The sequence below is a fragment of the Lupinus angustifolius genome, chromosome LG05, assembly GCF_001865875.1.
Source record: "Lupinus angustifolius cultivar Tanjil chromosome LG05, LupAngTanjil_v1.0, whole genome shotgun sequence".
Lineage (NCBI taxonomy): Eukaryota > Viridiplantae > Streptophyta > Magnoliopsida > Fabales > Fabaceae > Lupinus > Lupinus angustifolius.
This window is the reverse complement of record NC_032013.1, coordinates 700,090-715,949: the sequence shown is the minus strand read 5'-3', so window position 1 is coordinate 715,949 and position 15,860 is coordinate 700,090. Positions and strand designations below refer to the sequence as shown.

The 15,860-nt window shown below is 31.3% G+C and overlaps 3 protein-coding genes across 3 annotated transcripts; 2 read left to right on the top strand and 1 right to left on the bottom strand.

Annotated features, from left to right (window-relative positions):
* LOC109347304 (ferredoxin-thioredoxin reductase catalytic chain, chloroplastic-like) lies at positions 3,797 to 7,021 on the top strand. The gene is made up of 6 exons (XM_019587051.1): positions 3,797 to 3,926; positions 4,626 to 4,738; positions 5,152 to 5,201; positions 5,339 to 5,410; positions 6,091 to 6,151; positions 6,882 to 7,021. Exons 1-6 carry the CDS (start codon positions 3,827 to 3,829, stop codon positions 6,924 to 6,926), a joined length of 441 nt encoding a protein of 146 aa, XP_019442596.1. The 5' UTR covers positions 3,797 to 3,826; the 3' UTR covers positions 6,927 to 7,021.
* Positions 8,204 to 11,037, top strand: LOC109347299 (proteasome subunit alpha type-4-A-like). Its single transcript, XM_019587047.1, has 2 exons — positions 8,204 to 8,342; positions 10,151 to 11,037. Exon 2 carries the CDS (start codon positions 10,157 to 10,159, stop codon positions 10,907 to 10,909), a length of 753 nt encoding a protein of 250 aa, XP_019442592.1. The 5' UTR covers positions 8,204 to 8,342; positions 10,151 to 10,156; the 3' UTR covers positions 10,910 to 11,037.
* LOC109347300 (gibberellin-regulated protein 14-like) lies at positions 12,865 to 15,235 on the bottom strand. Its single transcript, XM_019587048.1, has 4 exons — positions 15,090 to 15,235; positions 14,940 to 14,972; positions 14,320 to 14,515; positions 12,865 to 13,059 (listed from the first exon to the last, which is right to left on the bottom strand). The coding sequence occupies exons 1-4, from the start codon at positions 15,147 to 15,149 to the stop codon at positions 12,875 to 12,877; spliced, it is 474 nt and encodes a 157-aa protein (XP_019442593.1). The 5' UTR covers positions 15,150 to 15,235; the 3' UTR covers positions 12,865 to 12,874.

Below are 15,860 nucleotides of genomic sequence, written 5' to 3'. Positions count from 1 at the left end.
CTTCACTCCCTTTAAATTCCTAGAATATCAGTTTCTGATATAGAAGCATAATATCTTCATGGTTTATATATATTACTTTTTTTTCTTCTGAAAATTCAACCATGATTAAATATGAATGGTAAATAATAAAAGTATATAAAACTCTTATACTTTTGGTATATACAATTTTTCTCTTAAATTATTATTCACTTTATAGGAGTAGTTTAGATAGCTAGCTATATTATAGACCTTTAGATTTGATAAATGGATCCTCTATCATCTCTTTGTACCATGTCAGAAGTTATAGAGAGAGATAAAGAGTGGTATATGTTTGATTCCCCTTAAGTAAGAAACCAAATTCGAGTCTTGTGGATGGAAAAAATGTCCGTTGGGAGAGTTAGCCTCACATACCTATGGATATTCCCAGTTCGGACAGGATTGCTTCCAGTACGTGGATACATGTGGGAAACCAAAAAAATGTGAGATAGAGAGATAAAGAGTGGTTTGCACAAAAACCCTTGAACCTCACTTTCTCTATTTCAACGCCAGAATCATTCATCATGTCCCTCTCTTATGTTCTCTATCACCATCATTGTTCCCACTTCATCTTTTTCCCTTTCCCCACAAACCTAAAAGCACCATCATTACTACCACTCTTCACACTTCATCACATGCATCAAACAAACCAAAACAAAAGAGAATTTCTCATTAATACACACTCATCAATTTCAGATACATGTTTTTGTCCAAGGGAAAAACCACTCTCTCTGCAACAACCATTGTTTTGTACCTAGTTTCTGAGCATTGAATGAAGAACAAGGGTACTATTGTCTCTTTGATTATAAGTTCCTTTCATTTCATTATATTCATGAAACTTTCAACTTCTTTCATCACCTGGGGAATCAAGCTTCATGGTCCGATTATTAATTAATTATTTTGCTAGATCAAGTGCAATTTAATTAATTTCAACTCTACTTTATTTGCTTTATAGTGTTTACTTTTTTCAAACTTTTTCTTTTGCTGTGGGTTTCTTCCCTTTTTTTCCCAAGTTAAGTTCATGAATCTAGATATGTAAAATATATCTAGGGTTTATGTGAAAAGTGAAAACTTCCAAACTTTTTATATATTATCTTATGTTATCATGTGTGTTTGTATTGTTAGAGAGAGAGAGTGTGTATTGATCTGGTTTTCATGAATCTATATCTATTTTTCAATGTATTTCTCATGTTTAGATGATTCATATATACATATATGTGTGTTGATCCCATCAAGTTTTAGGTTTATAAGTTTGGGGAAGGAAATATCACTCAATCTTCTCTTATTCTTAGATCAATCATATATTTCTCATGACTTTGGTTATATGGGTTGAAGATATGATATGGATGTAGAATTTTCGGATCTATTATCGACTATACTGATTATGCTAGAATTCACATTTAATAACGTACATTTAACGACACCCTATTTCTCCATTAATATTCTCATCATAGATCAAATCATGATTTTTTCCCTAGAGTTATAAAGTTTTTGTGCCACTATGCAAAAATCCTTCCAAGTACTTAAAAATTTCAACAATCCAAAGGTGGATATGTCTCATACTCTCAATTTACAAGGATTAATCTCATTTAGAAGACATTTTTCCTAACATATTTGGACAGTTTGTGTGATGAGTTTGTTTGATAGAAATCTGATATTTTGAATGAGCTTTTTCTTCTAATAATTGATTGAGTTATTTCTTAGACTCAAACTCATTCCAATAATAGTTCAATGATGATCCGATTTTAGTGTATATATATATATATATTATGAGAACCATGATACAATTTGACTGGTCCGACCACTGATCAAATGGTTCTGGTTTACGATCTTAACTGAATGAAAAAATAATTTTATTATGAGCCATGAAAGAGATCTTCTTGATGAACAAGAAGGATGAAAGAAAAGAGAATGAGAATCAAAGCTTTCACTTAATAGAACTATATTTCTCATTATTAAATTGATTTCTCATTTCTGAATTGAATACAAAGATTAGAGGATTACCCAATTATATATCGTGTTAGACTCTTCTCCATTACTGGAGAGACAAGTTGTGGGAAAATACACTAAAAAGTCAAAAGACAATTACATTCATGACCTTTAGTTTTTATTGGAGTTACAATTTTAACCTTAAAAGTATACTCCAAAATAGTAATGGAAATGTAAGTACATCTAAAACAATAGTAAAAATATAATATTATTTGATATTTTCATCCTAAGATATAATGATATAACAATTTTACTCTTATGTGTAAATGTAAAAGTACTCATTGCCTCTCTATTAATAGAGAATCCTAACTCGTATGAAGATGTAGAAAAATGAGGGGTGTAGAAGCACCACAACTATAATAGTTTAGTCAAGGTAATAAGTGTCTCATAAATAATGTCATGTGATGTGTTTGTTGTATGATTATGGTGCTACAAACTTATTTATCACTAATTGATGCATAAAATGTTTAGGTGTATCCTTGTTCGATATATGCTATAGTTTGGTAATGTATCAAGTGAGTATGTATGAAATTTTCTCTCGGGTATGTTTGCAAATTGATTTTTTAGAGAAATAGAGGGAATGAGAAAACTTTAAAATTATGAAATATATATTTGTGAGACGACTCTTAAATTTTCTATTTCTCTTCCGTCCTTTCTAAAAATTAAATTGCAAACAAAATCCTAAGGTTCAATATATATTAGTTGTTGTGGTTAATGTTAATCTTATCTATCTATTTTTATCTTAGTTAGAGGTGATATTAAGACTTTAAGTGTTAATAATTAAATATAGTTACAACCACCGTTATGAAAATCAGATTGTATAGTCAGACCGCTTACTGAACTTAAAAATGATTTTGGTTTGAAGTCTTAACCGAATAAGGGTTAAACCGCTTTGAACTGGAGAAATTCTGGTCCGACCGTGTTAAACCTAATTCAACCGCATTAACTCGGGAAGTAAACCAGATGGTTCAATTAAAAAACTAAAAAATCAGAACACCACTCAAATATTTTGTTTGACTCTGGTCCAAAAAAGATGAAGACATGTTACTTCAATATAATTATAGATAATTATTAACTATATAAAACTTTACACTTACATATAATTATATATTTATAGAAAAAATTATTAATTAGGTATAAAACATCCGATCAGATCAAACAGTTTAACTGTTTAAACTGGTTAAACCTAATACACAGGATCTCTTTTAGTTTGACGTCCAACTCAGGTTTCACAATATTTGTTACAACATTCATGTAGAGGTTGCTTTAATGTTTTTTAAAAGCAATGTTCATTTTAATGGAATCACATTTAAACGTGCATTATTTCCTTGTGATGTGAAAGTGTGGATAAGAAGATGAATTGACCAATCAAGGTTTGAACTTGAAATCTCAACATCATTGTTTGTTAATTGATAGATAAATATTTGTACTTTTAATTTAAAAATAAAAGTGTAATCTTACTCTATATAAATAAATAAAAGCAAAGATGACTTTAAAAAAAAAATAAGTCAAACATTTTTCACTTTCACAAATTGGTAGATGCTAGAAATTTCTCACTTTCCCAAATCAAGTTTTTTTTCCTTAATTAATAAATAAATATTTTCAATCTTATTTCTAAAACTATTTTTCACACGACCAACGAGCATTAGTTCAAGTGGTACATATTTAATTCTCCTTAAGTAAGAACTTGAATTCGAATTTATAGATGTTTCCGAGTCTATACATGTGGCAAACAAAAAAAACTATTTTTCACTCAATTATAAGAAGTAATAATAACATAAAAACACAGAGCACAAAAAAAACCATTATTCCCAGAAAAAAAATGATGACTTTACAAGCTTCCACCTTCGCCGTCGCTATTCCTTCCTCCGCCGTAACCCATCTCCGGCGCCACCGCAATTTCTCCGCCATTCGAGCCCAAGGTAAATTTCCAATGCTATATTTTTTCCCATTTTCTTTTTCTTAGTACTGCAATTGATTTTGATTACAATTACCAATTGGGTTTTTATATAACTCTTCTGTTTATCAAGTTTGAAATCTTTACAATCCCATTATGTTTGGGTAAAAAACTTAATTTAGTGTTTATGTGTGAAATAAGCTAAAAAGAGCTTATTTTCAAAAGCTTGTCTGATAAGTTTATTGAAATAAGTTAAGAGAGCTTATAGTAACGTAATAATCTATTTTCAAAAGCTATTTTCATAAGTTCAAAAGCTTACAATTTAATCAAGAGTTATATGATCACTTATTTTCACAAGATTTTTTGAAAAGATAATTGAAATAAGGTAAAAAAGAGCTTATAAGATGTTAATGAGCTATTTTCATAAGCTGTTTGTATAAAGTCCAAATAAGCTTTTTGTAACCTAGTCCAAATGTCCCGTGAACAAGGAATGGTTAAGATTATAATTTAGTTAAGACTTGAGAGCCGTATACAACAACGGCCAAGTCTTTATCTTACTAGGTGGGGTCGGCTACATGAATCAAACGATGTCATAATGCTCTATCGTAAATCATGTTACTTAAGAGTCATATGGCAACCGAAAATGGTGGAGATATTGTGATGATTGTACTTGTAATTTTGGTGATTTGTTAATAACGAGATTGTAATTTGCTTGTTCTTGCAGTGGAACCATCAGATAAAAATGTTGAAATTATGAGGAAATTCTCAGAGCAATATGCCCGGAAGTCGGGAACATATTTTTGTGTCGACAAGGGAGTCACTTCTGTTGTCATTAAGGTACATTCTACTCACAGTTTATATGCTAATATTGTTTCCTAAAAGAAAGGGTCTTATGTTTAATACTTTAGGATGCTAGAACCCAAAAAATATTGCTAATTGCTATATTCTCTTCTCAGGAAAAAGAGACATACTATTTTTCGGGTAAAATATATTAGCAGATTATAATATAGCTTATCTTAATTCAATTATAAAGGTTTACCTTAGAATTTGCTTTGGCCTGTATATACATTGGGCTGTTCCTGCAATGTGCCAATTCTTACTTATATAAAGTTGACTGTGGAAAAGTTATATGGTAAGATTGATTACGGTTCAGTCCATAAGTTCATCTTTCTAAGCTATAATCTGCACAATTGAAGACTATACAATGAGTGTTAATGTTTTATCCTTTTATTATTTCCATTTTGAAACAGGGGTTGGCTGACCATAAAGATTCATTGGGTGCACCGCTTTGCCCTTGCCGGTATATACTTGTTCTTTTAACTTCTCGTCGCCCAGAATATTTTTTCTTCATCCTTTAACTCCACAAGTGTAGCTTTAACGAAAGTTCGATTAGTATTAATGCCTTCTAGCTTTCTAATCTCTGAATCATTGTTTTAGGCATTATGATGATAAAGCTGCTGAGGCTTCACAGGGATTTTGGAACTGCCCATGTGTTCCCATGAGAGAGAGGTAGGGACATCTTTATAACTACTCAAATATACATGCCTTCTACGATTTTGGACCCAGTTTTACGACAAGTATATGTTTGTTTAAATTAGTGTATTTAGGATCGTATCGATAAGTTACCGAAAACGACTCATATCATTCTTGACAGGATAAGAGAGACAAGATATGATAGTTTGTCCTATTCTATTACAACCCAGAGTTTGTTGAGCTAGCGTGATAGGATAGGGGATCGGATTATCCTGTTGCCTACCGTATCGTGTTCACCATTATATTTGACTATTTTCTATCTCATGGGGGAGCTGGATTAGAAATGAACAGGATAAGATAATGCAGGATTTTCCCCATGTATTCCCACAATGAAACACCACTGCCGCCGCCACCACCACATCAATGTCACCGTTATATGGTGCGACCCAAACACCGACTCCTTTTCCTAGTTAATATTTTGGTCAAAAGCATCGTAATCTGAAACTCTAGATATCGGGAGTAATACCGTAGTGTTCAGAACTCTACCGGACTATTTTTGTGCTATAAAATCCCTTACTCACTTTTTGTTTTTGTGGTTTGTCAAGAAATGTGGATCAAGGAAGTTTATTTTATGAAACTTCTTAGTTATGCCCCAAATTGCCCCACCTAGATTTCCTTTAATAACCTCATTGTGATTTTCTTTGGTACTTTGGCAGGAAGGAGTGCCATTGCATGCTCTTTCTCACTCCTGACAATGATTTTGCTGGCCAAGAACAGGTAATTCTTTCATTCAATTTTTTCAAATTTTGATTTTGTCCCTCATGTTGCAACTAGGGGTGAGCATGGGTAAGCCTTACCCGACCCTAAATGTTGTTAGGGTCATTCTTTTAAACTTAGACCCGAAGCTAACCTGGTCCCAAATATTGACTAGGACAACCTTTGAACCTGAACCCGACCCTAGACCCGATTAAATATAATGTACCTCTTCAAGATAAAGTCTTCTCAATGTTTTACTTATTATTATAGATATGTAATTTGACATATGAAATGATATATGTATATATATTATTAATCATATATATATATATGATGAAAAAATTAGAGAATCAATATTACTTTATACTAAAGAGATGTCATCACTCTATACACAATTGAATAGATACACATACAAACATGATAGTGAGTGACTATGGGACAAGTTGAGTCGGGTTGGGTCATGCTTGTCCCCTACCGATCCTAAATATTATCTGGGTCTAATTTTTGAACCCGAACTCAACCCTAGATCTAATGAGACCCGACCTTATTTAAATCCGATCATGATCGGGCCAAACCGGTTGAGTTGGTAGGGTCGGGTCTTGCTCACCCCTAGCAGCTAGTTTTCTATGTTGTGTTAGTCATAATTGACTTTCTTTTTTCTCCTTGATCTTGACTTAGCACATCTATATTCAAATTTTGCTTAAAATATATTTTCTTGTCTTAATGAAATGCAACATTTCTTGCCTTGCAGACTATTACCTTGGATGAGATTAAAGAATCAATAGTAAATATGTAACAGACTATTGTGATTTAAATTATTTGTTACAATCTGTATCTTTTGAATGACAAGTGAAAAAGAAAGGTTCAATAATATGTAGGTATTTGTATATATATATACCCAAGACCACATGTATTTTTTTTTACTTTTACCCTCTCTCATTATTTTACCTATATTGTATTACAAATCACATTCATTACATCACTTCATTTTTTTACTGCTTATTATTCCCAAATGCAGCTCTTTTTAACTTGCTTACAATAATAAGGAAAACTACATAACAAATAAGGTTTTAATATGTATATTACACTGTCAGTAAATTATCTACCATTGATTTATTAACTATTATTGACTTTCAAACAAAAGTAATACAAACGAATGATGGATGACGTGCTGACGGTGTAAAAAACTTTACACTGTCAGTGCATAGATTTTAAACTCAACCGGTAAATGCTGAAATTTAATAGTTCAAAGAAACAAGGGTGAAAAGAACAACCTAACTGAGTGACCTATCAATCAATGCATTCATTTCGTATAGGAATGTTCATGTTTGTCTTAAGATATTTTGTGTTCTTGGCCTTTAGGCTAATATCATTCTATTCATTACCAATGCAACTTTGTCGTCTTGATGATTTTCACAACCATGCCATGATCAAGATGGTGGCTGCTATGGCGGCATTTCCTTATGTTTGTTCGTAATTACAGTAAATACAATATAATCGCAAAGTTACGATCAACGATCATAACTGCAATTTAAAACTAAAGCTACTACACCTCCCATATAATAATGAGTTGGTTCCAGGACAGATTAAAAAAACAACTTAAAGGGTTAAATCTGTCCCACAATTCATTGTTTCAACTCATTTTATATACCATGTCATAGAATATAAGACCATTTATTTTATTGTTTTCTTAAACTAATAGCAATAATCACCAAAGCATTGATCTACTAGTATAAAGATCTGTAAGAACAATAAAAGGGTTAAATGTTCAATTTTTGAAAGCGAAACACATGTTGGGAGGGTCGAGGGGCAGTCATACAACATACAAATGTTTAATTTTTGGTAAAGAATTAATCTCTTCCGAGATTCGTAATTGTACCTTTCAACAAGTGTCACTCTTAGGAATCCAATCATCAACTTTGAGCATCCATTAGAGCCTTGCTTTGTATATTGCTCTTTAAGTTGTATTTCTTGTTTGTTAATAAAATTTATTTATCAAAAATAAAAAAAAATCATAAGTATTATTAAAAGAATAATTTTAGTACTTTTTTATTAAATAATCCTCCTTGAAGATAACTTGTGTAAAACGAAACGGTGCGTTTTACTTCCCTTCAACATTCCCGTGGTTCAACTCTTCATTCCACACATTAGTGCCCTAATTCTCTCTCTCTCTCTTCGTTCTTGATCGCAATCTCTGTATTCTTCAGCTCCGGTGAGTTTTTCGTGTTACTTAATAATTCTCCTTTACACTTTCTCTCTCTATCTCTCTATGTTATCGTTATCTCCATCTTAATTTCCTTACTTTTTGAATAGGGTTCACTACCACTCATTAAACTGTGATTTACTACAACTTGATTGTACTCACCCACTTTTCCATTAAATTCATGCACTGGGTTTGTTAAAAAAATTAATTTTTTTACCTTCCTTGTTGTTTGCGCAATTAACATCATATATACATAGGAAGATTTAGAAATCATTTGTTAATGAACATGATTTATGATAAAACATTATGCCGATGTGGTTACGAATAAGGCTTCGTTGTTGTTATTGTTGTTTGTGTGTAGTGGTTATGATAATGAGTATGCACCTTTATCAGAATTTGCTGGATCATGAGCATTTTTAGAGTGGCTAAGTTAGGCCTTATAGTCTTATACGTTACTGTCATCTATTTTGATATTGATTTGTGTAATTCATGTGGGAGTAAATACCCAAGCCCCCCCGGGGAAAATTTGTCATCGGAAATAGTCTGTGAGAAATGAAGATTTCCAATTTGGTCCTAAGAATCTCAATTTATGGTCAAACTAGTTCCATTAGGACTAATTTGACCTGTATTTGAGAATTTTCATGACAATGTTGGTATTTTTATTGATTTATCATTTCTCAGAGATTAAAGACGGGGTGTATTTGGATAAACATCTTAGTTAATTGCTTATTCAATGATGTTTGTCTTAAATAAGCTAAAAAGAGCTTATTTTCATAAGCTTGTTGAAATAAGAGCTTATAAGAAGGTTTTACTCTATTTTCATAAGTTTATTTCCGTAGTGTTCTCGTTAGCCCAAGTAATCTCTTATAAGTTCTTCTATACGCCTCCTAAATTGGGAGGTACATTTTTTTCTGAACTATGAATTTGAGTATTCACTTTTCATTTAAGACATTTCAAAATTAATGTGTTTACTTTTAGTAGAGAAAAAAAAAAGCTAAGCTATAACCCTTGCGGCTTCAAAATGTCACAACTCTCAACTGCATGTTTAGCTGTTTGGGCTAGATGAATTGACAAATTGTCTCTAAGATGAATGGTACAGAATCCGAGTTGTATTATTATGTGAATGTATGGTCATGTGACTAACATCGCTTGTTATATATGTGTCTTCGAACTAACATCTTTATGTTATTGTCTTATACTTAAGGTAGTGATTGGTATGCGGGCAGAACAGAATATGATGGAATGTTATGTTTTGTTCTCTTTGGTTCCACTCCTTTTAGTTAAAATGTCCCACTCTTTACCGCAACTCATGTTCTGTTATGCTCCTAATGTGTCTATCAAATGCTAGTATGCTACATAAATATTGTTTGTCTAATGCCAATTTTATCTTCAAATCAGAGTTTCAAACTAGGAACTCTAAGGTGGGTAGAGTCAGAGATTAGTCCATTGTCTCTGCAATTCAGTTTCCCACTTTGTTTTAATCTATTTTTTACTTTATAATTTTTCTAATGAGCATTCTACTATGGAGAGATAAAAATATAAAAAAGACAATTCTTGGGAAATTTTCGGAAAAGGAACCCTTGATAAAACACTTTACCATGTAGGAGAGAAAGAATAGTCCATCGAAGTGCTCATTTAAGACATTTCAAGCCAATGTATTATAGTTAAAAATTAAAATCACTGTGCAGGCAGTTATTTTTTTCTTCTGCACGAGTGCATTATTTCAAACTTTTCCTAAGATTTTTTATTTTCTTTCAACTTGGGAATACTTGATTCATTCCTCTCTATGTCTGTGTTTTCTTGGAAATAAATCGCAGATCAATATGTCTCGAAGATATGATAGCCGAACAACAATATTCTCCCCTGAAGGACGTCTTTACCAAGTGGAGTATGCAATGGAAGCCATAGGTAATGCTGGAACTGCAATTGGCATCTTATCTAAAGATGGTGTTGTTCTGGTCGGGGAAAAGAAGGTCACATCCAAGTTGCTACAGACCTCAACTTCCACTGAGAAAATGTACAAGATCGATGATCATGTTGCATGTGCTGTGGCTGGGATTATGTCTGATGCCAACATCCTAATCAATACGGCTAGGGTCCAAGCCCAACGCTACACACTCGCTTACCAAGAGCCTATGCCTGTTGAGCAATTGGTTCAATCTCTTTGTGATACTAAGCAAGGGTACACACAATTCGGTGGTCTTCGGCCATTCGGAGTCTCATTCCTTTTCGCCGGATGGGACAAAAATTTTGGCTTCCAACTGTACATGAGCGACCCTAGTGGAAATTATGGTGGTTGGAAAGCTGCAGCTATCGGTGCAAACAATCAGGCAGCGCAGTCGATACTAAAACAGGATTACAAAGATGAGATCTCGAGGGAAGAAGCTGTTCAACTCGCATTGAAGGTATTGAGTAAAACTATGGACAGCACAAGTCTAACCTCAGATAAACTTGAACTTGCAGAGGTTTTCCTTTCACCTTCCGGAAAAGTGAAGTATCAAGTTTGTTCCTCGGAGAACCTGACTAAGCTGTTGGTGAAGCATGGAGTAACCCAACCAGCAACAGAAACTGCTTAGCTTTGTTGTTCTTTGTCATATGAGGTTTGGTTATGCCTATGCAATGCATTTCCTATGTTTTTTTTTCCCATTTTGGAATACATTTATATACATTCTGTCTCTTGGTTATGCTAATGGCTTTAATGACTTTGATATATGATACTTTGGGTTTATTCACTATGTTCCTTTTTTTCATTTCTTGTCCCTATTTTTTTATTCGCATTACCAATAAGGCGTTGGTCTACTAGTGTAAAGTCCCGCTAGATCCTTAGGATGACCAAAAAGTCAAAGGTTCGACTCCTGGGAGTGACACTTGTTGGGATGGACGGTCACATACCCAAAAAGGGTTAGTTCCTTACCCAAATAGTGAGGGGATATCTTTGGTAGTACCAAAAAACATATCGACTAGCTTGTTAAGCAATTTTCAATCTAAGTAAATTACTTACACCTTCTCTTAACTCAAACCTGCACCTGAAATCCTTTTATTTGATAAAATCTACAGTTTGTTTTGGAAAGATTAGAATGTTTTATCTGTTTTAGTTATTTATTTTGGAAAGAGTATAGATATATATTCATAGGTTGTTCTTAAATCTTTCATTAAAAGGTGGACAATATAAGTGTTTTTACGCTATCAGTAAATTTTCACCATTCATATGTTAGCTAGTATTGACTTTTAAACAAAAATATTACAAATCAATAGTATATGATGTGCTAATAGTATAAAAATTTTACACTGTCATTGCATATGGTCTAATATATGTGACCCCATGCTTGAATCAAGCCAAGAAAAAGGACAAATAAAATACATTGAACCCATACATGATTTAATCTCAAAAAGAGAAACATGAGTTTAAAAAAAGAACATGTATAAAAATATATAGTATATCTAGGTCTTTAAATAATGTTATTTTGATAATTTGTGGCTATTTTTAATTGTCATCTACTTTTAAACAAATTTTACAAGATACATGTAGAGAATAAAAGTAAATAAAAATAATTTGATTTCTTATAAAAGAATTTGTTATTTTTTTTAATAATACATATAATATTACTCCTCTTGTTTATACTATGTGCAATTACATTACACGGGTCAATAAGTAATCGATTCTTTGATTAGGAATTTAGGTCATTTTGTGATAATATTTCCCACCAGACTCGAACTCAGGTTCTTACTTAAGGGGAATCATGCATGTACCACTTGAATTGAAGTTCTTGCTTAAGGGAAATCAAGCATGTACCACTTGAACCAACGTTCGTTGGTGTTTTGTGGATAATATGTTAACTCTAACTTAAATTAAAAATCTACCCGAGTAATAATATAAAAAACGTTGTATTTTTATAAGCACATAATTTAATTATTGTGTATTACATATAGAATCTCAATTATTTTGTGGATTTTTTGTACTCAATTAATAAAAAATGTTGTATTTTTATAAGCACTGAATTTAATTATTGTGTGTTACATATAGAATCTCAATAATTTTGTGATTGTTGGTGAATTTAACTCAATTTAAAAGCTAAAAGAATAAGGGGTGTCATACTTTTATGAACATTATATTTGATCACAGTGTATTCTAGATAGAATCTCAATAATTTAGATATATAGCAATACCTCCTCATATACTATTAATTATATATTGAATATTAATTTCTTCAATTCCTAAATACATCGATCTCATAAACAACACAAAGAGTGTTGAACTTCTCACTACTAATTTATCATCAACACGATAACGTGTATACTTTAATGCTAGCTCATAACTCAATTATTAAATACTCAAAAATGTAACCACATAGTAATTCAAACTTAACCACCACTATTACTAATATCAAAACCTATGCATCAATATTATAAGAGTTTTTATATCGTTATAACATCGTTCATCATTCATATGTTAACTATTATTAATACGAATAATGAATAATGTAATAACAATATAAGAAAATTTACACTAACAATACATAGATATTATCGTGCCGATGCATCTAAGGGCATTTGGGTCTATTACCATGGGTTAACATGTCAGTGTAACATTTGCCACATTTGTCACGGTTACCATAAGTTCCTGGGGGGACACATTTGCAGCGTTCACAACATGTCACACATGCTCTCAGACACACTTGTTTCCTTGAGTGCAATTTACATCTATAACCACAAAGTGGAATACAATCTGTACATCAAAATCAATAAATAAACTTTGATTAATTCACTCACTTCAACATTATTAGATTAGATTTTGTTTCGTATCCCACATGTATCCTCGCACTGGAGGCAATCCTGTCCGAGCCGAAAACATCTACAGGTATGTGAGACTAACTTTATCAGTGGGCATTTTTTATCTACATGATTCGAATTCGAAACCTTGCTTAAGGGGATCAAGCATGTACCACTTGAATCAACGCTTGTTGGTATTATTAATTAGATTAATTAGTAAAAAATATAAAGTTGAAGTCAAAATTTACTGAATTTGAAGAAAAACTATGGCTTGAAAAGTGGTAAAAATTACTTATACAAGGTGATTGAAGAAGGTTCTACATTTATCTAGATGGATTTTGTTATTTGAACACTATTTATATCATGTGTGATAATGTATACACTTATTTTTATTTCTCACTACTTTATATAGCATTAACATCTTAAAATACATGCAAAATGATACTACTTTCATTTCTATTTATTTGTTATTTTCAAGAAAATTTTGTTTCTATTTATATGTCATGTACTGATTTGCTTATTTTCACGTTTAGCATCGTTTACCAGATCATATTTTTTATTTATTTTTAACGTTATATACACAGTTTAAAAAATCAATTATGATATTAAAATTAAATATATTTTAATTAAAATATCTCTATCAAATTTTCATTTATTTACACAATTACTTTCTCACCATAATATGATTTCAAAAATTGGAATAGAAAAGTTATTAATAGAATAATTAATTAGAGTAATGCTTTAAAAAATGGAGAGAGAAAAATTAAGAATAACAATTAAATTAGGTTTGAAAATGTGCTTAAGTAAATAAAGGTAAATTTTGAGAAATTCATATAATTTATCTTGATTTTATATATGATCAAGATATATCTAATATGATAATAAAATATAAACATCAAAAATAAATTTTTGAACAAGTGAGTACTTCTTCTTTCACATATGTAGTTGATAATATTTAATATATTAAAAACAAAATAAATATCATATAAAAAGGAATTAATATTTTATCGAACATCCCACTAATGTCCAAAATTTGGTATTGATATTTGAATAGGTTCATTCAGCATGACATGTTTTATCAGAGGTATACATTTGATGTATCACACTTTGTGTCATTCTATGTGCTATAGGCTTGTGATTGGTAAGCAAAAATATATTTAAGTTAAAATTTAATTATTAAACAAATAGATGTGAGGAACGTGTAGGACAGACTTACCCTTATTTGACTTCACTGTAGGAGTTGCTGGTGGTGGAGCTGGAGTAACTGGTGGCTGTGCTTTCACAGGTGGTGGTGGTGGTGAAGGATTAGTTGGTGGTGCCTTCACCGGAGGAGGAGAAACAACTCTCACCACCGGAGGTGGTGGTGGTGACTTTACTGGTGGCACTGCAACCAAAGGTTTTGCATAGTTCACCTACAACAATAACCACATTATTCTTAGCTATCTTATAAAGGTTCGGTATTTTAAATTACATGGAAAAATTAAACAAAATTTCACTGTCAAAATAGGCAACATTGTTGGAGAAAATGGTTTACAACTTTGAAATAATTAAAAATATCATATTTTGAATAAGAGTATCGATATTCTCATATTAATTTCCATATATATATATATATATATTTTGGTAAATAGTGAAGTGTAAAGAAAATGCTATCCTGCTATAAGAAATTAGAAGTCGAGAATCGTTCACTTTTAATCATTATTAAACTCTTAAAATGAAGTAATTCAAATAAACGGTGTATGATATACTGATCATGTATAAACCTTTATATTAACATGGTATATATATCAAATTCTAAAAAATGTTGTAATTGAAGAGTTGTGTGATCATATATACCTCAATCTTGAGATCTTCATCATAGGAAGAAACCTGCATGAAGACATTAAAAAAGGTTGGATTTTTAAGTTAAGACACTTCAACCAAGATTAATAATTTTAGTTCACTTTCTTTGTGGGTTTGTACAAATGATGAGTAAGTGAATTATACCTTTGTAGCAACCAACATAAGAAAAATGAGAAGAAGAAGAAGAAAGGATTTGGAAGCCATTTCTGTGGAGAAGAATGAAAGAAGAGTGAATAGCTAATTTAGTTGTGAATGTTGATTCAACCAATTACTAGATCTTGTGTTATATAAAGTTCTAAGTTCAGTAAAGGAGTTTGGATTCTCTTCATTAAGGTAGAGATAAGTACATTCAAAATAAGAGAAAAATGTAATATGATTTAACATTTTTATCTTATATAATAAGATGATATTTTTACTTTATGTATATGTGTAAAAGTGATTACCTGCTCATCATCTTAAGGTAAGAAAAAGTTGGGTAGTTATCCACCGATTAATTCATGAATTGTATTAAAAAAACGAAGTATAAAGTATACATTAACCTTGCACTAAAGATTGAAGATAAGACCTTAAATCCAAATAAATATTTATTTAGAAACTAAGTCAATTACTTTTCCAAATAAAAATTCACCATTTCCTAGTATAAAGTTATTACTCTTAAACTTCTCACCCTCATTGTTAAAGAGTAAGTTTAACATTTTCTTAATTTGAAATATCAACTTCTATTTTTTTGAAGTTATCTAACGTGATTCATTGCAATTTTGTATTTCTATTTATATGAAAAGTTATTATACAAAAATAAAATTTTATTCAAGAAATATAGTAGGGGCTGCATGAAATAATGGGTTGCTAGCTGTCTCTTAATAGATTACACCCCAACAATACATAAAATATTTATTTTATACATATATATATATA

What these genes read in the sequence shown, in the direction of transcription:
- LOC109347304 (XM_019587051.1), top strand. Translation starts at nt 3,827, where the DNA reads ATGATGACTTTACAAGCTTCCACCTTCGCCGTCGCTATTCCTTCCTCC. An exon ending in TCACTTCTGTTGTCATTAAG is followed by an intron (nt 4,739 to 5,151) that starts GTACATTCTACT and finishes ATTTTGAAACAG; the next exon opens with GGGTTGGCTGACCATAAAGA. An exon ending in GCACCGCTTTGCCCTTGCCG is followed by an intron (nt 5,202 to 5,338) that starts GTATATACTTGT and finishes TCATTGTTTTAG; the next exon opens with GCATTATGATGATAAAGCTG.
- LOC109347299 (XM_019587047.1), top strand. Translation starts at nt 10,157, where the DNA reads ATGTCTCGAAGATATGATAGCCGAACAACAATATTCTCCCCTGAAGGA.
- LOC109347300 (XM_019587048.1), bottom strand. Translation starts at nt 15,149, where the DNA reads ATGGCTTCCAAATCCTTTCTTCTTCTTCTTCTCATTTTTCTTATGTTG. An exon ending in ATGAAGATCTCAAGATTGAG is followed by an intron (nt 14,516 to 14,939) that starts GTATATATGATC and finishes TTATTGTTGTAG; the next exon opens with GTGAACTATGCAAAACCTTT. An exon ending in TACAGTGAAGTCAAATAAGG is followed by an intron (nt 13,060 to 14,319) that starts GTAAGTCTGTCC and finishes TTTGATGTACAG; the next exon opens with ATTGTATTCCACTTTGTGGT.